General features: G+C 36.0%; 1 protein-coding gene across 3 annotated transcripts in view; it reads right to left on the bottom strand.

Moving 5' to 3' along the window:
- The window catches only part of Pwwp3b (PWWP domain containing 3B), a 43,060-nt gene that overhangs the window by 14,381 nt on the left and 4,751 nt on the right, over nt 1-23,928 (bottom strand). For 2 of the 3 annotated variants that reach the window (XM_051141603.1, XM_051141604.1), the window contains exons 2-4: nt 11,141-11,269; nt 8,775-8,913; nt 4,429-8,142 (exon numbers count right to left, since the gene is read on the bottom strand). In XM_051141603.1, the coding sequence (XP_050997560.1) occupies nt 5,915-7,924 (2,010 nt within the window). In that variant the 5' untranslated portion in view covers nt 7,925-8,142; nt 8,775-8,913; nt 11,141-11,269 and the 3' untranslated portion in view covers nt 4,429-5,914. Of the gene's footprint in view, nt 1-4,428; nt 8,143-8,774; nt 8,914-11,140; nt 11,270-23,928 lie in introns of those variants that run through there. The other variant, XR_007830179.1, reaches the window with a different exon arrangement.

Below are 23,928 nucleotides of genomic sequence, written 5' to 3'. Positions count from 1 at the left end.
GTTCATTATGGAGCCATATTATGCAGACACCTGTGGGTTAGTTAGGAAGACCTACTTATGAATGAATTACCTTATTTATATTTGTCTAATTTCTCTGCATAAACATTCCAATAAACTGTTCGGTAGAATCAGTAAATCAGGCAAATTATATGATTTGTTTATTTGTTATTCTATGTGTAGGGGCATGTGTGTGTGTGCCATGATATGCCTGTAGAGATCAGAAGACAACTTTCACAAGTCGTTTATCTCTTTCCACAGTGGGATCTAGGGATGGAACTCAATTCAAAAGGCTTTCACAGCCAGTGTTTGATTCTAGTGAGTCATCTTGCTCATTCCTGGCTGGTTTCTGATCTTAGAAAGCTTTTCAGTCTTTCATCATTGTGTAATGTTGTGATGTTACTCATGGGTTCTCCTTAGATTCTTTATCACAATGAGGAAATTATTTGCAATTCTCATATTGCCTTTTAAAGCAAAGTGAGTTAATCATATTATAGTTCTATATCTCAGAAGTATGTATTTTACTGTACTAAATAAAAGTATTACAGTATTTTATGTCTTTTGTAGACTATAGATGGGGAATCAATTTCCTGTCATTTTCTGAATTATTTAGCTTCTTTTTAAATTCATTTTCAAACCAGAAATAACAGGTGGAAACTTTCTTACATTGTGTAACTTTGACCTCCTTTTTGATTTCTTTTTGGTTTCAGATTTAAGGTCCAGTGTGAAAGTAGAAATTGTACATATTTCAATCTATACATGTATAAATGATTAAATGAACACTCACCTATTCATGGCATCTAATTTTCATTAATCTTTATAAGAACATTAAGATTTGGGTATTTAGCAGTTTTAAAGCATATAATACACAATATTTACCATGTTATACAGTGAATTTTCAGAATGTATTAATCCTGCATACCTGAAAAATTGTGACTTTTGACAAAGAACTTATACCGGCATACCTTGCCTCCAGCTTTGACAACCACCATTCTCTTTTGCTGAGTTCAACTTAAAAAAAAATCTCTCTGCATATACTGTTAAGATCATGCAGTATTTTTTTGCCATGCCTGGTTTAATTTACATAGTATAATAGTTCATCTATGTTGTTTTAAAAGATCTTCTTCCTTTTCAAAAGGACAAATAGTATTTTTTGTTATGGTTGATGGGTATAATGATACACACGCATTATATCACATTTTCACTGTCTACTCATCTTTTGAGAGACTCCTTTAAAATATTTTAGAATTATTATTTTATTGTGTATGCATGTTTTGCTTGTATCCATGTATGTGCACCATGTGCATCCGCTATATCTGGTGCCTGCAGAGGCCAGTGGAGGGCATCAGATCCCCTGGAACTGGAGTTACGGGTGGTCATAAGCCACCATTTAGGTGCTGGAAATCAAATCTGGGTCCTCTGCAAGAGCAATAAATATTCTAAGCAGCTGAGCCATTTTTAAGCCTTTGAGGGACTTACTTATCATTTATTATAATAGATCATACTTCAGTGAATGTAGGTGTATAGATATGTCCTTGAGATTTATTTTATTTTACTTGGTATATACCCAGATGTAGGTTTGCTAGATCATGTGGTAATCTATTTTCAGTTATTTAGGGTTCTCATAACATTTTCCAATGTGACCATGCTGAAGGTTTTCTTTCTTTCATAGTCTCAGTGTGTATTGTCTCTTGTCGTTTGGCTTGTAACTAACATATGTCATATGTTGCAAAATTTTTGTGTTAAGTTTTTTCTTTTTTTAATTAATTTTTTTATTAATTTATTCTTGTTACAGCTCAATGGTTATCCCATCCCTTGTATCCTCCCATTCTTCCCTCCTTCCCATTTCCCCCTTATTCCCCTCCCCTATGACTGTTCTTGAGGGGGACTTCCTCCCCTTTTATATGCTCATAGGGTATCAAGTCTCTTCTTGGCAACCTGCTGTCCTTCTTCTGAGTGCCACCAGGTCTCCCCCTCCAGGGGACATAGTCAAATGTGAGGCACCAGAGTACGTGAGAAAGTCATATCCCACTCTCCACTCAACTGTGGAGAATGTCCTGTCCATTGGCTAGATCTGGGTAGGGGTTTAAAGTTTACCGCCTGTATTGTCCTTGGCTGGTGCCTTAGTTTGAGCAGGACCCCTGGGCCCAAATTTTCACATTGAGTGTTTTGCCCCATATACCAGTTGGCCATTTCTGTGTCTTCTTTTGAGAAATGCATATATGGGTACTCTGATCAAGTCCCTTCAGCTCCTTTCAGGTTTTGGATATTAATTAGCCCTTAGCAGATACATAGTTCACAAATATTTTATTCCATAGACTATCCCTGTCCCATTGGTACATATTCTTGAATTGTGGAGTGTTTTATTTTAATCTCAAAAGGGTGTTGGAAATCATCAAATGCATTTTTCCTACATCAATAATTACTACCATGTGTTTTTCATTTTCTTCTGTTACAGGGTGTATTGCATTGGTTTTTATAAGTTCTTTTGCTGGACTGCCTTGGATTCCTAGGATATGTCCAGTTGGACATGATATTGAGAATTAACTTAGAAAGAGATGGTAGCTGTTTTGACTTAGAGTTTACATTTCTTATGTATGGGTAGTCATAGTAGGAAGGGTATTGTGGAACAAACCTCCATGGAAATGAAGGAAAGGGCTTGCATGTAGCCTCATGCAAAGGGGTAACCTAGGCTCTCAGGTGTAACAAGCAAAAGCACTTTCCTTTTCTCATTCTCCAGATGCTCCTTCTGTCTCTCCCCCATGCCTGCCCTATTCTGTTTGTCTAGTTCTTACTCAGTCTGTGGGTTTTTAATCATTTTTTATGTGTATTGGTGTTTTGTCTCCACATATGTCTATATTCCATGTGTGTGAAGTCCCCACAAGTCAGAGGAAGGCATTGGATCCCTTGAAACAGAAGTTACACATGGCTGTAAGCCATCATGTCTGCTAGGAATCAAATTCTGGGTCCTCTGCATTTCTGTTATTTTTTTCATCAATCAGCAGTTTTTTTTCTCTTTAATGCTGCTGGCAAATATCACCAAAGGCTCCATTGAATCCTAATGTTCTAAGGGAAGGAGTCAAAAGCATGTCCTTTAGGATTTGCCACAGAGAATGAAATGTACAACCTCAACACACTCCCCCCACCGTGTGTGTGTGTGTGTCTCCTCCCTCCCTCTCCTTCACATTCCCTCACCACTGGCTCATTTCCTCATCCAGGGCAATTTCTAATCCTGAAAGCTTCATTCTTGGTATTATTTACAGAGACTCCATTTATTTAACCATCCATGTTGTGGTTTTGCTCTGTCTTTTCTATGTTTAGGTACATGAATACTTACCACTGTATTACAGTTTCCTACTGTCATCAGTAAAGTAGCTGCAGAAATGCATGGCCTGTGAGCAATAGGATACACCATATAGCCTTGGTATATAGAGCTCTAGAGCATCTAAGTCTGTGTAAGCCCATGCTGTTGTTTTCACAATTTCCAAAACCATAACCCCATTGCTAAATGATTCATGTATCACATTTTTAAAAATCCACTCATCCAACTATAATCATCTTAGCTATTACTGTATTTTTTTCATTAGAACTGGTATTTTCAAGAATTAACACTAAAAAAAAATTGCCACCATATTTGTTGATTCAATAAATTGCCTTGTCATTGGGGTTCCTCAGTCAAGCTTCAGAGAGCCTATTCAAATGATTACATCTTATCTACAATTATTCCTGAAAATCAACATCATAAATGTATATAATGTACTATATTATTTAATGCCTATTTATATTGGCTATTACCATCTCCAAACAAAAGTGTATTAAATAAAAGAAAAATGGAATATCACTCATTCAATAATAAATACAACTTTGTTTTCATTAAAGAGGGCTTCTGTAAGGTGAAGGAGGGAAAGAAAATCTACTCCCTTCTCCCAATGAAAGATGTACTTCAAGTTCATATAGTCATTATACTGAATATGTAAGACATTACAAATGAGGTTCAGATGTGACATAAAAATGTTGGGTCTAAGCTCTTATTTTTACATGAATACTAATCACTTGAACCAAAATACTATGAATGTAACATTAATATATTTCCTGATAAAATGTTGGGTCTAAGCTCTTATTTTTACATGAATACTAAACACTTGAACCAAAATACTATGAATGTAACATTAATATATTTCCTGATTGTTTTGTGGTTCTTGCTGTATGCAGTTTATTGTATATATGTGTAATAATATAAGTGTATGTGTAAAAAAATAATAAAAAATATTTGTCAAGCTAAACAAAATTGGGAAAGTTTTCTTTTAAAATAATACAAAATCAATCATGAAAATGGGAATTTATTTAGAATGACAACTCTTTACAAGAACTAAATAATGACAAGTTTTAAACAAATTGTGTGTGCATATATATATATATATATATATATGCTTGTACTTATATTAATTTACAGAACAACACAATGTTTCTATACAACTAAAGTGAAATGAATATCTAAGGTAAAGGATATAATAATTTCATTATAAATCAAATACCAAAATTTTGCAAATTGTACATAGACATATAGCCATGTGAGATGAACACCAAAGAGCCCAAGAGTGAGAGTTGTCCCACTCTGTGAGGTAAAAATGGAGATAGGTTCGTGTTAAGCCCTTAGTACATCTTTTCACATCAAGTTTTTTAAATATACTAGCTTTTATAAGATTTAGTCTCATAAAAAATCTTGTTTCAAGTTACAAGAACAACTAAGTTTGTATACGTAACCATATACAGAATAACTGCCACATGTAGCAAGTAAGAACTTTTGCTGTAATATTTTCCCAAATTTCCAGATTCTGGTCCATCTAGTAGTTGGAATGATTTACCAGTTGGCATTTATGTTATTGGAACCAATTGGAACCATTCTATAAATAAGCCAGATGCAAAAGCTTGCTTGGTTTGAGACAAATGTCTTTATATTTGAAGACAGGATTCTGAACACAGTGCTTGCTTCTCCTAGTTTATATCAAACTAGATGGACTTTGAAGCAGCAACCCTGGACTGTAGAATGGTCAGACTGTTGATACACTTAACCATCTTTTAAATGTGCTCAGATAGCCATATTAACAAGATCTACCTATGATTATGAAACTAGCCAGAAGCTAATCTGTTATAAGAAGTTATTCAGCACTGAAGGTCAGACACTCCTCAAATTGGAATTTCAGAGAAGTGTAGAATGAAAAATTCTGCTCATGGATGCCAGAATCATTTTCTGCATGCTGAGATGTTATATATACACACATAGAGAGATTACATGCAGATAACCCATTTACTTTTTAATTTTAGATTCTTTTCTTGCAAAAGCAATTGTGGTTAGTTATAATATATAGCAAAGTTTAAGCTATCTTTGGTTCTAGGGTTTACAGATATTTTTTCCCAAAAATAAGTAGGCATGGCAGGAAATATAATTCAGCTATTTTAAGAGAAAACTCAGTATTTTATAAAAATTGAGCAAAAAATATATAACTGATATTTTTAGACATCTTTTCTAATTTTCTTGCTTAAAAACTAATGCTAGTGCAATTTTATTAAACTGAATGTGCATATTTACCTATACATCAAAGACACAAAAATATCATAAAAGAAAATAGTAGTTTCCCTTAAAGTCACCTAAGGATTATACATTCTAAAACGTATTAGAAAACCAAACTACTAAAAATATATTGATGAAGCTTATTCGGAAGAAGCACAAGAAAATAAAGATGGATGTAGTGGTATCTGCAGATCATACAGATCTTCAAAAAAAAAAAAAAAAAAAACTTATAACCAAAAGATCTTCCCCTGCATTTTCAGCAAACGGTTACATGTTAGAACTCTTAGAAGATTACTTTCCCAAAGTTTCATCTAGCTTCCATTGTGGTTTTGACTCTCAGCAGAATTAGCGGGCTTCATTTGGTAGTGACCTCCGTCTCTTCTCAAATAATATTTTGGAATCATATAATTCTCTTTCCCTACAGCCAAGGGATGGGCCCTTTAGATACTTTGCCTCAGCAGCCTCATAATCTAAGCCATCAACAGCAGAAATTGAGCAAATAATTGCTTCTGGTAGAAGAACTTCCATCATAAATTTAATCTTGTCATCTCTTATGCGAGTTAGCATCTTCTGGTTTATTCGTTTATAAATTTCTTGTAGATATTTCATTATCTCATCCAGTTGATCGTCATCTTCAAAGTATGTTTCAATACAGGGTGTGAAAGTCTTTGCCTTCAAAAATGCTTTCAGCCATTTGGATTTTTTTGTACCATTTACAATGCCCAGGAGGTGCTCCTCTGCTCCTTTTTCATTGACAATGAAGTTCAACAGGTTCTTGTTAGCTCGGTCGCGAGCAGGCTTCATCCGGTCAGGAAGAATTTTCTGGAAAGAGAGTCTCTTGGTGTGAGATGTCACAGACATTTGCTGTCCCGCATCTTCATCGTATAACTTTGGAAAAATATTTCTGAGGGTATCTTGTTTGATTATTTTCCTTACTGGATAACTGATGTCAGCAGCAAAATACTCAAAGAATGAGCCTGTAAAAGAGCCACAACCTAGTCTAACTCTGTAGTCACAAATCAGTGACACGCACCAATCAATACTCTCAGGGTACTCCTCCCTGGCTTTCTCCACTAGTGCTTGTTTCTCTTTACAGTCATATTTTTTTAATCTTCTGAAAGATACTCTAACACCCCTCTTTTGAGGACTCATGTTTGCCTCAACCAAAAGCACACTTGCCTTCCTTTCTTTTCGCCTAATACTTTTTATCACTGCAGGCCAAAATGGGTATTTTTGATATTTAAACCACACTATCATGCCGGTTTCAAATCCACGTGTCTCATAACAGAGAATGAAGCGTGGGAGGTCTTCATCATCATCACCATCATCATTATATAATGCAGCTTCCCTAGCAGGATTTAGAGACAACAGCTTGCCAGAAGCCCGGGCTTCTTCTTCAAAATCTTCTAATTCCAGTCTCTGAATTAGTAGATCACTGTTGACTGTATTATAGGAAGGCAGAGAAACCTGATATTCCCCTGAACACCCTGCAGTGGATGTTTCAGCACCTATTTCTGATTCCACAGAAGACTGACTTTGGCTGGCATAGAAACGTGGATTCTGATTTGATGGGCCCTCTCCAGGATCCTCCAGGTTATTCTCTGAGGTAGAAGAATCAGCTGGGGCATCTGGGGAGATGTTTTGGGACTCCTTTTTGGGTACAACAAGATCTTCTGATGATGAGATGAACTTCTCTTCTTTAATATAGTCATCATCCTCTTTAAGTGACAAATTCACAGACATGATGTCTGAGATGTCAACCTTCTTTTCTTCTTTATCATCATCGTCGTCGTCATCATCATCATCGTTTTGTGATGACTTGGCTTCCATTTCACTTGGGGTACTCGCACTGGTTGTTTGCACCGGCAGGTTATCCTCACACAGGGAATCATCACTCTCTAAGCACAGTATCACAGAAGCTGAGTCTTCCTTGCGGTTGCTGTTAAGTTTCCGCATCTTCTTAGGAGGAGGTAACTGAGATGGCTGATTCGGGTCATCTTCAGATGTTGTAGTGGAATGTGCTCCACCTGACATGCTTTCGGGGCTCTGCTTTGTTCTTCCTTTCATGATTTCCAGTGCCATTTTCAGTGATCTTTCATAGGTTGTCTCCTCCCTAGGTAGAAGTTTGGCCCCTGACTGTACTGCTAATGAGGACACAATGGCTTTAACTTCAGATTCAGTTAGGACTCTTGTATCTTTGCTTTCCACGGTAATGGTCTCATCAAGTGAAAGTATTTGAACTTGTAGGGAAAATGTCATTTGCCTCTCACTGCTTGCCAAAGTTTCAAACCTATATAAAACCTTTGCTGGCCATAGTTGGTCTTTCCAATTACATAGAACATATTCGTCATCCATTATGATTTAGATTAGTGTGCCAAGTGGTTAGTATTACAGACAAAGAGATTGGCTGGCCTTGTGGCCGCAAATACAAATGCTATCAAAACAAGTCTTATTAAAGTTTCTTTTGATGTAGAACCACAAAGAGTTTATGGCTTATGTGCACTGTTTTCTTCCACAAATATGTCCCCAGGATACTTGAACATGTTGTTTGAATAAGAGTACTCTGGAAAATACTGAAATAGGGAAAATGATATTAACAAATAAAACTATCTTGCCAAAGTACAAGGCAAGCAAGTGTGAGCAAAAGAGATAAACTAAAAGGAGCTGTGTTCAACAACAGACCAGACAGACAAAAATGCAGCTTAATGGATAGGGAGATAACCCCTGGAAATAGACTTGTACAATAACTCCAACTCAAGAACTCTTCCTTTTTTGCTAAAGAATATGCATTAGTATAGCTAGAAGAACTGCAGCTGTATGCTAGGGAATCTATGTCATCAGATACATTGGTACTTTAGTATTCCTAGTATTATACCTATGATAGTGATTCTTCAAATTTAGTATTCATGAGGATCATATGGAGGGCCTCACGGAATGTTAAGCTCCATTCTCAAAGTCTTATTCAAAAGTTCTAGATTGGCATAAAATTATAATTCTATGTTCTTAAATGCTCTTAGTGTTTCATTAACACCAAAAGGCTGTGCACATGGCTTTACCCCAAACATTTACTGAATTACGTTAATATAAAAGTTGCTTTTAAATTTAAAATGCTACAGATGCAAAGCAAGAGGCAAAATCAAATATTCTTTAAGACCTCACTGCATATTCAAATGGGAAGTATCTCCTGAAATGGGAAGAGCCTTACCTTCTGTCGTGTGGATGGTGGTGGTCTTGCAGTGTGTGATCCAACTATCTTGATCCTCACGCCAGCTGATTTCCAAGCAGGCTTTTCTGGGCTCAAGTTGAGTCACATGCAGACTTCCCACATCTGATATTAACTAAGGCTGTACAAAAGGAAGACAGAGAATAAATCAATGAAAGGAAAGAAGTGTAATAAAATCCTGCCTACCAAAAAGTAACAGAGAGATGAGATGAATTCTCATCATTTAATGTAGGTGCCATATCTGTTTTCCCCTGTGTTTTTTCAAGATGAAATGGTTCATTACCATTCATCCTGAAATGGATCTCACTCTAGAAAAGTATGAAGTGAGACATGAGGGGAGGGAGGTAACAAATTATCTTGTGCCTACTAGGAACAGCATGGAGGTTCTGATTGAATCTTCCCATTAATCATCATATGGATTTCTTATTTAAACTTGCAGTTGCTTTCAATGTAATCACAGTTACATTGCAAACTCTGTCTCATAGTTTTACTGTTTTTTGTTTGTTTGTTTGTTTTGCCTGCTTCATAAAAATGGTTGCCTGAAGGAAATTCAGGATTTCTGGTGCTTATGCCATCTTGTGACCAGTACCAGATATCCAGCCTGTTGGTGATATATAGGCAGGCCCTTAACACAAGATGGATAGAAACTGCACTGGCCACTCAGGAGACCTCTTGCGCTTTCAGAATCCTTTAGGGTTGGGGATATGGCTCAGTGTTAGAGTGTTTGCCTGGCACCTTTATGATCCTGGGTTGAATTCCTAGTATCACATAAAGATTTAAAAACCTTAAAGGACATTTAAGGATTTGCAGTACAGGAATAGAAACAGGGTGATGTTTTCACCATAGTATTTCTATTGATCCAGAAGTTTATTAAGATTGAAATGATACAAAATACATACACATATAATAAAAGTTAAGTGCAACTTGGCACACATATCCACCAGAATATTCTCTTTCTAGAAATTTTTTATATAGACGAATGAATGCCCATTTCAAACCAAGTTCACGAACCCCGCTCAAGAGTATCATTTGAACATTATTCTATATGAATAACTGTTTTTCACATAATTTAACATAACTTATTAAATAAGGTTTGTCCCAAATATGTAACATTTTATCTCAATATTTACCTGAAGATATAAAAAAGCCAAAATAAAAATGAATTAGTATTTTAAAAATATAGAGTGGGAAAGCCATCCCTGATTCTCTACCTATATAGATCATGTATATTTTTGATAGAGATGTACTTTTCAGATTTGCTAGTATACATTATAGAAACATACGTATATATTGAGATAGCATACGTAATTACTGTTCAATAATTTTCTCTTTATCCTGTACTATTTCTCAGAAACTTCCAAATTACTTCATGTGGAGGCTAATGTTTTCAAATTACCAGATACATAATACTACAGAGTATGCATGTATCGTGCCATATAATATTCTTTAAATAGCTTATAGGAAGAAATCAAATATTGTGTTTTATCTGTACACTTAGATGATGCATAAAATTGATTTTTAGCAACCAGGGCTCTACCTGTGACCTGAAATAATGAACTGCAAGGAGGCCACACATAAAGTTATAATCAGAACAGCAACCAAGAAAAATTTTTTGGCTATTGGAAAACAATAAGTGTGGTTGTGGAAGTATAAATGTATGTTTTTGAACGTTTGTGTCTAAAAGAAAATAGGTATGCTGTTTGAGCTTCATTTTTCTCTCACAGTTACACAAATAATCACGAGGTATTCTATTCTTTTATGATATTAAAATGGGTTAAACATATTAAAAATAGCAACTTGGCTACGAGAAATTCTGAATGCTAACATAGGAGTTTGTCACTTTTTTCCAACCATACACATATACATGCATATATTATGTATTCATGTCTTCACTCAGTTGTACATTTGATCCACTTTCATGTACTCATATGCATGTAACATATACATTCTTTTCTGTGTATCTCAATTACCAGATGTATGAATATACTGTTGTCGAATACTTCTGTCTGTTTTATTTCTGTGTAAATGAATACATGTTTGAAACTTCATAGAATAACAGAATGCCTCGTAACATCAACAGGGTTTGCCAAGTTAGGAAATTAGCATGGACGGCCATGCTGCACTGAAGCCTTAATTTAGAGGCTGTAATCTGATCGCCCTTTCCCCTCTGTGGATTTAAAAAACCTTGGGAGACACAAAAGTTCCAGAGGATTAATACCCTCAAAATGCCAGAAATTCTCTAAAAATCACAACCCGATCCTTCCTCTCCAAGATCATCCCTCCTCTTTTCTTACTTTTACGCTCCAGCTCTGAGAATTTACTAGAAAATAAATTAAGTCAGACATTACCTTGAAGCTTCTTGTCAGCTGCAGCCTGGTAAAATGCAGCTCCTCCCCCAAGACTGGCAGGACAGAATTCACAGGCACTGCTCAGAGAAGGCTCCACCCCCAGAGTGATGCAGAGCAGAAGGCCACTCCCTGAATTACAGGAGACATAATTGCCAAGAAAAACCGCTGAAGTGTTGAGAATTGGAAATGTTCCCCTTTAAAGAAGTTTACAGTGTGATAGCAACAAGGGTCTGTCTAATTTCGATTTAAACCCTGAGGGTGGATGATTTCTTAAGGAGATTGCAAAATACTTTATCTCATAGTAAGAAAGCCCCAGTTTAAATACTGCTTACATATTTTAACTAGCCTTCTCTGGTATCCTCTCTATAGGTGATGCTTTTCTTTCCTTCCTTCCTTCTTTCTTTTTCACTATGTCTTCCTTGTGACATGATGGGCTTCAATTTGAACTTTTTAATATACGTATATCATGTACTTTGCTTATTTACCCTTCATTGCCCTTTCTTGTTCACACTTTCCATTCTGACTGGCCACTTTCCTCTTCCCAAGCACACCTCTTTACACTTGCACACCCAGTACACCCATACCCCTCACACTCCACTTAGAATAAGAGCATAGCAAAAGAAGAAAACTATATACCAAATTCCTAGATGAACATAGACACAAAATTTCTCTGTAACATACTTGCAAACCAAATATATTTATAGGTGAACTGAAAAACATGCTGGTCAACATCTTTTAAAGTACAATGAGAAAGATAATGATTAGGATTACACAACTTTACATTATTTTCGATAATATTTTCTTCCTTTACACTCTCCAAAATATGGTATGTCTCTGCTTTGACACAGGACTTTCTTACAATCTTCAGGAAAGTCTCAGAGATTGCTTCATATACATGTTTACTTCTGACTAGAAGGTGAAAAAATCATTTGTTTGGAAGAAGTTAGCCATTTCTGTACATCCTTTTCTATAATAGGAAGTTGCTTCTAATTCTTCACTGTTTCACACTTGGGGAATTCAATGAAGGGAGAACTTGTTTTTAATTTACGTGCCTTTTGTTCATCAGAATATCTCTATGGTAATTTTAAGTTAGAAAGCCAATTTAAATATAATTATCCTTGAATTATAATTGGTAACTTGAGAAATACAGTGTTTTATTTTCTTCACTCTAACACACTATATGACATTATTCATATGGTACAAGTTTTAAGGGCAAGTTTTTTTTAAAAAATCACATTTATATAATCTTTATTATTAGGATAATAAATACTAATAGATTAATAAAGGCTATCTCTAGGCTTGGATGTTGGTGGTGTCTCTAATAAATATATTATGCAATGTTTGTGATATTCACAAATCTCACAAGTTCACTCCCCCAAAGTATTTAATTTAGGTCGTCGAGTGGCCAGATAGGGGAGGGTGCTCTGTTTCACAAGGACACAAACTTCTTCTACCCTACTGCTTTACCATCTGCTTTGGGCCTGGAAATCCTTTAGTACATTATTTTGTCTGGCTAGATATCTAAGAAAAAGGGAAGGTGGACAGTCTTGTGGGCAGTTTTAAGTGCTATGCCTGGCAAATATCACTGCTGGCCTCTGTCCTTTAATCAGAACTCAAGAATAGAGCGCAAACTACACTAGAGCCTAGAGAATGTAGTCTCCTGGTGATTTAGGAGGAAAATGAAGAGTTTGGCGAAAACATAGCACTCTCTGCCACAGGAAGGTTTTTTCTTTCATATTTACTGATGCCTTTTATTTGTCTAACTGCATTATCTGTGAAGATTCTAAAGGCACTGCCACCAAAAGTGGATCAACTGCTAACCTGGGCTTTATACCACACTTTCAATATTTTCTAGATCCAGTAGAATTGACCTCAATAAATGGATGCAATCTGGAAAGCTAGTATGTATGAACTAAGAAGTGAACTAGAAAAATGATGTAATCACTAGAGATGGATGATCCTAAGCCTCTAACAGGACTACCACATTCTGATATCAATGTATGCAATAACTTGTATCTTAACTATGTCCCTGTATTTCCCAGTCTGTCTTTTGAATAGCAGCACTAAAATAGTTGATTTTATAATCACCAACAGAAATGAATCATTCTTATAGAACACTAAATATTATTTAATCTGTAAAGGGTTACTAGGCTGGTATATTATATTTGACTTTATTTAAATGAAGAGGATTACCTGCTTATATACTTTATAATATTTTCTACCTATTGATTTAAACACTTGCGCAATAAAAATAGTTATTATACTTCAAAATTATACTTTCTTGTCTATTTTCCATAGTGTTGACAAATTAGTCAATATTATACCAATTCCTTGGATATTTGTACTTTACTGTTTTGTAGAAGGATAAGAAGAGTGATAACTAGTAATAATAAATGCTAAAATTATACTAGTGCTATTTTATGAAGTAGATCATGTAAAATAATATATAATACCTATAATTTTTACATGTCTTGTAACTAACTAATAACTGGATAGTAACTCATTTCATTCTACATAAACATTATTAGTGTTAGTATTGAGGATACATGCCAGTGATTTCTTATGACATGCCAGGCAGTCTGTTAAATCAACTACATACTACATACATTAAACATTGTTACAAAGGCTCTACAGCTTGAACACATCCCTCAAAGTTCATGTTTTCAAATTTTAAATTCTCAGTGCATAAGTGTTGAGAGATAAGAGACCTTTATGAGTTGATTAAAACTCCAATGAACCCATTAATGCCATATAGCAGGAGTGCTTTAGTTACTGTGGGAATGGGTCCCAGTTAAAAAGCTGATGAACTTGGTTTCCTCTCTCTTTCTCTGCTCTGTCATTATATGCTACTTTTTGTGACCTTATGATACAATAATAAGATCCCTGGCAGATATGGCCTCTCAGTTCTTAGTTCAGCCTGCAGAACTATGAGCCAAATATTTGCCATTGTGAAGAAATTTCTTGGTCTCAAATACTGTTACAATAGCACAAATATACTAAAGCAATGAGCATTTTAAGCGTTCTCATTTTTAAAATGAGGCAATAGAGAAATTAAGGAACGTGTACAAAAAATGTCCACAGTGCATTTGGCACACATTTGGATACCCTGACTCCTGAGTTTATGTTTATAATAACCAAGATACATTGCAAATCCCTTGTTGAGAATAAAAAAAAGTTCTATACGTGTGTGAGAGATGAACAGCTGAGTAATATAATTACTTTAAAGCATTATGTGCCAGGAATCACTGAAACTTAAAAGAGAATATTATACCCGATTCTGCATCTAGCCTGCCACACTCCTTGCTCCTCTCCCATCCTCTCCTATTTCTCCTCCATTTGGCTAAGACAGTCTCAGATAATCATGGTAGTAAGAGACATCACATCATCTTTGGCAAATCATGCACACAAGGGGAAGATACTTCATAAGGGAGTGGGTGAGTCACTTAGAACCTGTCCACCACAACACTATATGATTTAATACTATGACTTTCCAAAATAAATAGAACAATAGTAATAGTGAAAAGATCATCATTGCTGATGATCCAGATGGGAGAGAATATAACTGTATATAAAGAGATAGCACAAGAAAATCATGGGTGGGGTATAAGAACCTAAATACATGTTAAAACACAGAGGAATCCATACAATAAGGTTCAAGTATAATGTATGTTTCTTTAAAACACAATTTTAATCTATAATAATACAAAGAATAGAGATTTAAACAACATATAATAATAGCCATTATGCAAAAATCAACTCTATAAGTACACTTTAGGAATCACCACTTTCTATGGTATATTTAGTATAAACAGCAAGAATAACATATGCACGCATTACTACAAAGCACCAGAAGTACTTTCTTTTAAGATATAAAAAGGCATAAGAGAATGCCAGTAACAACAAATTTAAGAATGACTAATCTCTAGATATCTTATGAAGTCCTAGGGTTCCCAGTCTATCATATACCTATATTAATTTAAGTATCAAAGGGTAATGAACTCTGGTAGTATGATTAAGAATGGCCCCCACAGGCTAATATATACAAATGCTTAGTTACCAGGGAGTGGAATTGTTTTGGGAATAGGCTTTAAGCTTCTATCTCCCTCCTTCCTCCCGCCCCTCCTGTGTGTGTGTTGCAGGTGAGCATAGCTGCCTTCCAAAGATCATTCAGAGATTCAAATTGAAGATTTCCCACTACTGAGACAGGAAAGACCACTGAGAAAGCTCTAACTTTCAAGGTCCATGTCCAAAGGTACCCACAAACATTTAGGCTACCCTGAGCAATGCTTCCTGCATTATTGGAACCTAGTATCTAATACTAACAGTGGCAAAATGGGAAGATAATGAAGATAGACAGACTTCCTCTGATAGAACAAGTATTTAGGGACTTACCCTAAATATAGGGTAAGGAATTGTGGAGAAAAAAGTCTTTTAGTGCACATACATATTTTTTATGACACCAACATTTACCCAATACCAATAAAAAGTACAGAAAACCATAGACTATTATCTCTTATACACATAGATGTAGAAATTCTCACCAAATGCTGTTGTTCAAAACACGAATACCGATAAAAGATATATCATAAGCAAATGAAATTCATACTTGGGAACATCCCCAAATCCACCAATTCAGCTTACCACACTAGAGGATGGAAAATGATGAAAAATAATAGTAACTGAGGCAGACATAGTATCTAACAACATTTCACAAACATGTAGGATAGAAACACTGAGCACATTAGCACATTATAAAACAATCTTCCTCAATCTAATCACCAACATCTATAAAAACACTATAGTTACCATTATACTTAGTGGTAATACATGGAATGCCTTTCTGCTAAAACTAGGAACACACTAAGAATGTTTACTTTTACCATTTCCAATCAAAATAGGATTGGAGGCCCCTGTGAATAAAATAAGACCTGAAAATTCAATAAATTGTGTCTGTTCTGGAAAGGTAAAAGTAAAACTGCATTTGTAGATAACATGAATGATCATAAAGAGGATTCTAATGCATCAACCAATCTAGAGTTCTCTGCATTTCAATACAACAAAGATTTAAAATTCAAGTTTTAAAATTCCATGTATAATTTTATTTTAAAAATACAAGAAGCAAGGCTGGGCAGCAGCTCTGTTGGAGAAGTATTTACATTGCAAGCACAAAGATCTGATTTGGATCCCTATGACCCATATTTTAAAAACCAGGTGTTGTGGTTAGTGCTTGTAATCCAGTACTTGGATGGCAGAGACAGATGAATTCCCCCAGAGCTTGCTGGCCAGTCAGGCCTACTCACTTGGCAAGTTTCAGAGCAAATCTCAAAAAAAAAAAAAAAAAAAAGTTAAGTGTGAGGTTAATACGTTAGAAACTTTAACATGCTGAGGCAAATAATTAAAGATATAAATAAATAGGGATATATGGCATATGGATTGACAGAAACACTCATTTTAGGGTACAAAAACTTTCCATATATATCTATCATTACTGTAAGTTCAATAAAAAATTTCAGCAGGCTTTTTGTGGAAGTTGAAAGTATAACTCTAAAATATGTTTGGTAAAGCACTGGGAGCAGAAGAATCAAAATGATGATACTGGAAAGGAAATATAAAAGGTTGAAGATTCGCATTATCTGATTTTAAGACCATGGTAATCAATATTATATATTATTGACATAAGATTGACTACAGGTCAACATATCACAAACTAGCAAATAATGCCTACTAAATTTTTTTTAAAGTTCCTTTGATAAATGGTACTGGAACATATTAAACAACTTTCTTTTTGTCTTGACCCCTTAGCTACGACTATGAACAAAAATCATTCAAAATGTGTCATGGGCCTATATGTAAAGCCAAAATCTATAAAATATTGGAAGACTGTCTTTGAGAACTTGGACAAACCAAAGGTCTATTAAAATCAAAGGCATAAAAAACATAAACCATAAAATATAATAAAATTGGGCTTGGAATTTTTCAAAACTAAAAAGAAAATTCAGAGTTGGTGAAAATTTGTGTAAAACATATACTTTATAGGACTTGTATCCAGAATCATAAAGTGTTCTTAGAATTTAGTAAGACCAATATCTCAATTAAAAAATATATATGATTTGTAGTTGAAGGCATGAAACAATGTTCAACACCATTAGTAAGTATATACAAGTGAAAGCAAATGAGGCATTGCTAACACCTTTATAATAATAATATTAAATAAAAGAAGATTAAAATAATTAAAATAATATTAAAGAGAAAAACCAAAACTTTGACAGGATAGATTTCAGAAAATGATGCAGAGTAACTATCCCGTACTACAACAAACATACTTTAGAAACAGCCCAGAAGTATTCTTAATCATTCAAAGCCAGTAATTTCATATTTACTCAAGAGAAGTAGTAGGCATGCACACACACACACACACACACACACACACACACACACACAGACAGACAGACAGACAGACAGACAGACAGACAGACAGACAGACAAAGATCTGCTTTCGAGACACAGTTTCTCTCTGTAGCCCGGGCTGTGCTGGACTAGTGTTGTAGACCAGGCTGGCCTCAAACTCACAGAAATCCATCTGTCTCTGCCTCTGCCTCTGGAGTGCTGGGAATAAAGGTGTATGCTATCACTGCGCAACTTTGCTTTGAATTCTTTAACTGCTTTAATCATAATCATCAAAACCTACAAAAACTATTGATTAGTGTTTACACAAATCATAGGACATCCATATCATATAATACTCAGCTACATTAAGGAATGAACTAGCTATACATGCAAAAATATTGCTGAATAGCTATAGATCAATACAGAGAAACTGCTGGTTCAAAAGGCTACTTTATGATTTCGTGTACATGACATCTTATAAACAGAAAATTTATAGGGGCAGTGGAATAGGGACAGTTTACTGAATACAGTTAGGTCTGAATGTCCTATTTTGAAGTTAAGAAAACATTCTATCATCCAACTTTATTGTTTTAAGTTCATCAAAGCTCATCAATATGTACAGTTTAAAAAAGAGTAAATTTAATGCTATGCAAATTATGCCTCAATAAATTAGTTTAAAAACAAACAAACAAACAAAACAAACAAACAAACAAAAAAACAAGGGCATCAACCAACCAGAATATAACTCATAAGAAACTATGATAGTAATGGGAATACACAGAATTTGAATTTTTCTTTGGATTAACTGACTACCAAAGAAAGTTCTGTGTACCAGAAGTAAGTATATCCTTCTAAATACAGAAAATTATTTTAATTCTCTATAATATATTACTATGTTAATTTGTTTTAAAGCATTTGAGAGGCTTCTAAGACATACAGATTTTGATATGATTACCTAACTCTTCTGTAAGAGTTCATGTTTTACTGACTAGCTCTTTCACTGAGTTAGCAAAAGGCAAATGTCAAGAAATGATTCTAGAATTGTATAGCTTATGAAATTTATTCTCTTTGGGACAGATTTAATCACACTGAAGGCCTCCCATGTCTGTCAAATATATAGATGTAAGGCAAGGGAAGAGATAAGAAAGAAGGCCTTGGAAAAAGAGTAGCCAAATTCTACATCTCAAGATGGGAAAGCTGGTTACTAACGTGCTCCTATTAAAGAGCAGCTTCGTAACACAGAAGACATAGATTGGCTACAGAATAAATCTAAGTATCTTTTGTGCATTAGGTTCATAAGAACAGGAGTTGTCTAGCAAAAATGTTCTCAAAGATCACTGGGGATCCATGGATACTGTTAAAGATGCTGTTAAAATAATCTAAGACATTAAATAGACATGTGAACTATTCAGTGACCCTTAAAACAGAGGTACAATAGCAAATGAACTTGACAATAAACAGAGTATCCCAGATGGAATGAATGGCAAACTGCAGTATGTCATTGCCAGGGAGAACAAGACTCCATAATCTTTGGTCAAATACTTGTGATATGACACAAAAGCTTTTTAAAAAAGAGAACAAAAAACTCCAAACAGTTCTGCATTTCTCCATTACTATTAAAAAAAAAAAATCTATGGAATACCAACAGATAAGACTACTGAAACTTAAGGTTACAGATTGCGTAATGTGAAACTTTTTTTCTTCTTTTAAATTTATTTTTAATTTATTCATTAACTTTACATCCCAATCATAGCCCCGTCCCTCCTCTCTTCCCAGTCCCTCCCTAGCACCTTCTTCCCCCTATCTGCCCTACCCTTGTCCTCAGAAAAGGGGAGCCCACCCCCAGCCCAGCACATCAAGTCACATCAGGACCCAACTCCTCCTCATCCACTCAGGTGAGGCAAGGCAGCCCCTTAAGGGTGAAGTGATCGAAAGCAGACACCAGAGTCCATGTTATAGACAGCGCCACATGAAGATCAAACTGCCTATTAGTTTCATATGTGTAGGAGGCATTGGTCCAGTCCATGTATGCTGTTTGGTTGGTGCTTCCATCTCTGTAAGCCCCCATGGGTCTAGGTTAGTTGACTCTGTTGGATCTCTTGTTACATCCCTGTCCCTTCTGGGTCCTTCTAGCCTCTCCTACTCTTCCACAGGACTCCCTGAGCTCCGCCTAGTGCTTAGCTATGGGTCTCAGCATCTGATTTGATCAGCTGCTGGGTGGGGCCTCTCAGAGGGCTGTCAATAAAGAATAAAATCAGAGACAAAGAGACAAGGGCCTCACAATGCATCCTCACAACACATACACAAACAAAAGTCTACTATAAAGTTGTGCTGTTCTTCACTGAAGTAACAAAGAGAATGACCTGTCTAGGGCCCACTACTGGAAATTTAAAGAAAAAGAATGCTCCTACAACACCTGCCATTCTCTAAGGCATCCATAGGAAAAAAATCTAGGCATGGCCTAACTTATTCTTTTTGTTTGCTTGTTTGCTGTTTTGTTTTGTTTTTTGAGACAGGGTTTCTCTGTGCAGTCTTGGCTGTCCTGGACTAGCTTTGTAGACCAGACTGGCCTCAAACTCATTGTGATCTGCCTGCCTCTGCCTTCCTGAGTGCTGGGATTATAGGTGTGTGTTACCATGCCCAGCAGCGACCAAACTTATTATTATCCAGACCATAAGAGAGGCTGATAAAGATCAAGTACTTACAATACCAATTTTCTCAGGCAGGTGTTGTAGCAAGGTTCTCTGATATAATGTATAAAGAGGTGGGTTTTGGAACTCAGTTCTAACTATACTAGCCGACTGAATGGGCAATTTATACCACCTGGCATTACAACATATTCCAAGTGATAAGTATCTCTTGGAGATCAGCATCAGGGTAGAAAGTATTAAAGTATAAGCTGAGTATGAATCACAGATAGTCTAAATATGGACATGATTCATTAGTACATCTAGATTTAGGCAAGAAACCAGTCAGTGAGCTTTTAATCATCCAGAAAAGTCGTTAGGTCACAGTGGCTTATGTCTGACTACCTGGCTTAACCAGAAAAGCAATCACTGTAGAGGTCTCTCCTTAGGTGCTTCTGAAACCTTGTAAGTTTAAGTAAAGTTGGGGAACTATCTCAGTCAGTAATGTGCTTGCAATCCCAGTTCTGGGAAGGTAGATGTGAGACCCCCTAGAATTTGCTAGCCACTCTAGCCAAGTCAAGGGAACTCCAGGTTCAATATATCTTGTCTCAAAAAAATGTGTAGAGTAACTAAGGAAGATACCCAATAAAGACCTTTGGCATGCACATACATAAATACACACAAGCATGTGCCACCCCATGAACATATACATAATCCAATAAAAGAAAAAAACTTGAATAAATAATTTGAATATATGACACTATAAGATAACCATTTATTTTAAAAGAAGGCTCCAGTTTCAGGAGAAAAACATCCCTTTTTTGGCCTCAATGGCTACCCATAGACACCAGCATGTGTGCACACGCGTGCACACACACACACACACACACACACACACACCTTTTAAAAACAAGGAAAAATACTTGGCACTAGGTCAAGACATAAAATTGTGGTTAGTATAATTATCTAAATTACTTTTAAAAGGTACTTTTTAAAAATAATGTCCTAGTACATAGTCCTTACTGTAGCCACTGTATAAATGGAATGAGTATGTATGCTGGTGATAAATGTGAGATAGACAAGGAGAACAAGGAGTACATCAGGGGTACCATTTCCATTATTATTCTGGTACTCTTGAGAGCTTTAAAAGTTTAGTCTAAAGATTCCTTTTTTTTAGCTTATATAAGTTAACAGTGCTGCATACCCTGCTTATCTACCCACATCAGCCAGATAGAATGCAGGGGCTATGTCTCCTCCACTGGCCCAGATAATATAATAACTTATCATTAAGAGGATGACAGTCAGAGGATTGGAATGACTGACATGGTTACTTATTATCATGATGCTTTCCAAGGGTCTCTTGTGAGTCATATAGTTGGCTTGGATATGATAGTCTTCCTAAAGTAGCTATCATTGTGAACATTTCATTATAGAGCTTTAACACATATATATTTCCTCAACTTAAAGTCATATTAACAGAAACTCATTATAACTTGAAAATATCACAGTTAAACTGCATTTGAGTGGTTCTGTGGATACACTAGGATACAAAGACAGACACACACAGACACACACACACACACACACACACACACACACACACACACACCAGAGTCACTAGTAGAGATGGCTATGCTTCCATATAATTCCAGCACTAGGGAGGCAGAGATGGGAAGACGGCTGCTGCAAATTCTAGGCTAATCTAGGCAAGCTTGGACTATAAACTGAGATCTTATCTCAAAAAAACAAACCACAGGAGGCTGGAGGAATTGCTCAGTGTTTAAATGCCCTGGCTGCTTTTCCAGAGGACCTGGGCTAAATCCCAGCAAGCACATGGTGGTTCACACACCATTTATATATAACTCTTGTGCCAGGATTCATCACCCTCTTTTGTCTTCAAGGGCTTTACACAAATATGTCACATAGACAAGCCTCATACATACAAAATAAACAAACAAGCAACCAAATAAAAAGAACCTTGGCCTTTACTCTGCTGGGCACTGCTGCATTCATATTACATTTCTAGGGCTCAAATGGATCACAGGTACACTGCATACATCACTTGCAAATGTGATATTAACTGAGGCTGGGCAAAAAAGGAACGGAGACTCAAACCAATAAAATGGGTTAGAGTGTAAATAAATGTCCCTACCAAACTTCTTGTAGGTATGCCATTTAGCTAAGAGAAAACAGGTAGAGACTCAAGAGAATGGCAACAGCAGAGCTGTCTACTATGAGCCAGACTGTATGAACTCCATTTAAAATGTTTTGAGACTCCTCACATCAGTCTTGTCTGGGGCGCTCTCTCTCTCTCTCTCTCTCTCTCTCTCTCTCTCTCTCTCTCTCTCTCTCTCTCTCTCTCTCTCTCTCACACACACACACACACACTCAGAATTTAAATTATATACTACATGCAGTCCTATACTTTTTTAATACAAAATATGTTTCATTGTTTTGCTTGCTCACTTCATAAAAACACTTGTCTGGAGAAAAATTAGGCTATCTGGCAAGCGCCATCTTGTGTCCAGAAGCAGGACTGTCACTACCATATCCTTGGAGAAGGGTGGGAACTACATCTTGCCAGCAGTTTTCTCTGGCTTCTAGAATATACCAGGCTGGAAATCAGAGCTTTGTTATGCATTGCACAAAAGGTGGGTTCCAAATGGCTTCACCTCCAAATATATGCACTGTAAAATAAATTTCATGCGTACTAAAAGTATCAAATATGTGAAAGTTACAAAAGTTTAATTTTGGAAAGATAACTCTACTAATAATTGCCTGTATGTCTTATTTTTTATATACACACATGAATTCATACTGTTATAAGCCAGCTTTGTTGCTTGTTTTGGTTCTTTGAATCAAGGGACTGCTCTGCAACCAAGGCTGATCTGGAAATCACTAAGCTATCTCAAGCTAACTTTAAAACTGAAGGAAATCCTCTTGCCTTAGACTCTTGAATGTTTGGATTCCAGTGTAAAGCGCCATGCTTTGTGGCCAGTTCAGTTCATTAATGCACTGTTTCAAATTCTATTTCCCTCTAACTTTGAAACACTTTATTTCAAGTTTTTTTCTGATATCATTAGAAAACAACTAAATACAAATGAAAGGTTATTTTAAAGTCAGCATGTTTGCTCATGCCTGTATTCTCATTACTCAATAGGCTAAGGCATGAGCATTGTCACAAAGTCAGCCTGGACTACAGAGTTCCAGGTGAGCCTGGTCTGTAGAGAGCCTGTCTCAAAAAACAAAACAAAAACAAAAAAGAGGCTACTTTAAAACAGAGACAGTAAGACTGCTTCTACTCTATCACATAAAAATGCCATTAGTAGATTAACACCTCTTTTCTTATTTGGTGACACACATTTTGTTAATCATGGTTTTTTCTCCTTAAATAACTTAAAAGACTGATGCCATTCCAAACTCGCCCCCTTCTTTTTTTTTTTTAACAGGCTTCTACTTTTCAGACAGCTTTTTCAAATCACCATAGCTTCCATACTTTTATTTGGCAACTATATAATATTCCATAGGATTGAAGTGTCATGCTGCATAATACTTTTGAAAACTGCCTAGAGAAATAAACCGAGTTCCCTATCTCACTTTTAAACTGAGATAATAGGGAAAAACAATGGTCCTTGCTGATTACTGTTTTACCAGCGGCCTGACAGGAGTCCTCAGAAGCAGGATACACTCAGGGATGTAGGATACACAACTTGGCTCCTTGCTTGACCGGGTCCAGAAGAAAAAAATCCTTTTTCTGCCAAAGAAAAGGGCCGT

Source organism: Acomys russatus, chromosome X (assembly GCF_903995435.1).
Source record: "Acomys russatus chromosome X, mAcoRus1.1, whole genome shotgun sequence".
Classification (NCBI taxonomy): domain Eukaryota; kingdom Metazoa; phylum Chordata; class Mammalia; order Rodentia; family Muridae; genus Acomys; species Acomys russatus.
Note: the sequence above shows the minus strand (reverse complement) of the source record. Positions and strands in the feature narration are given on the sequence as shown.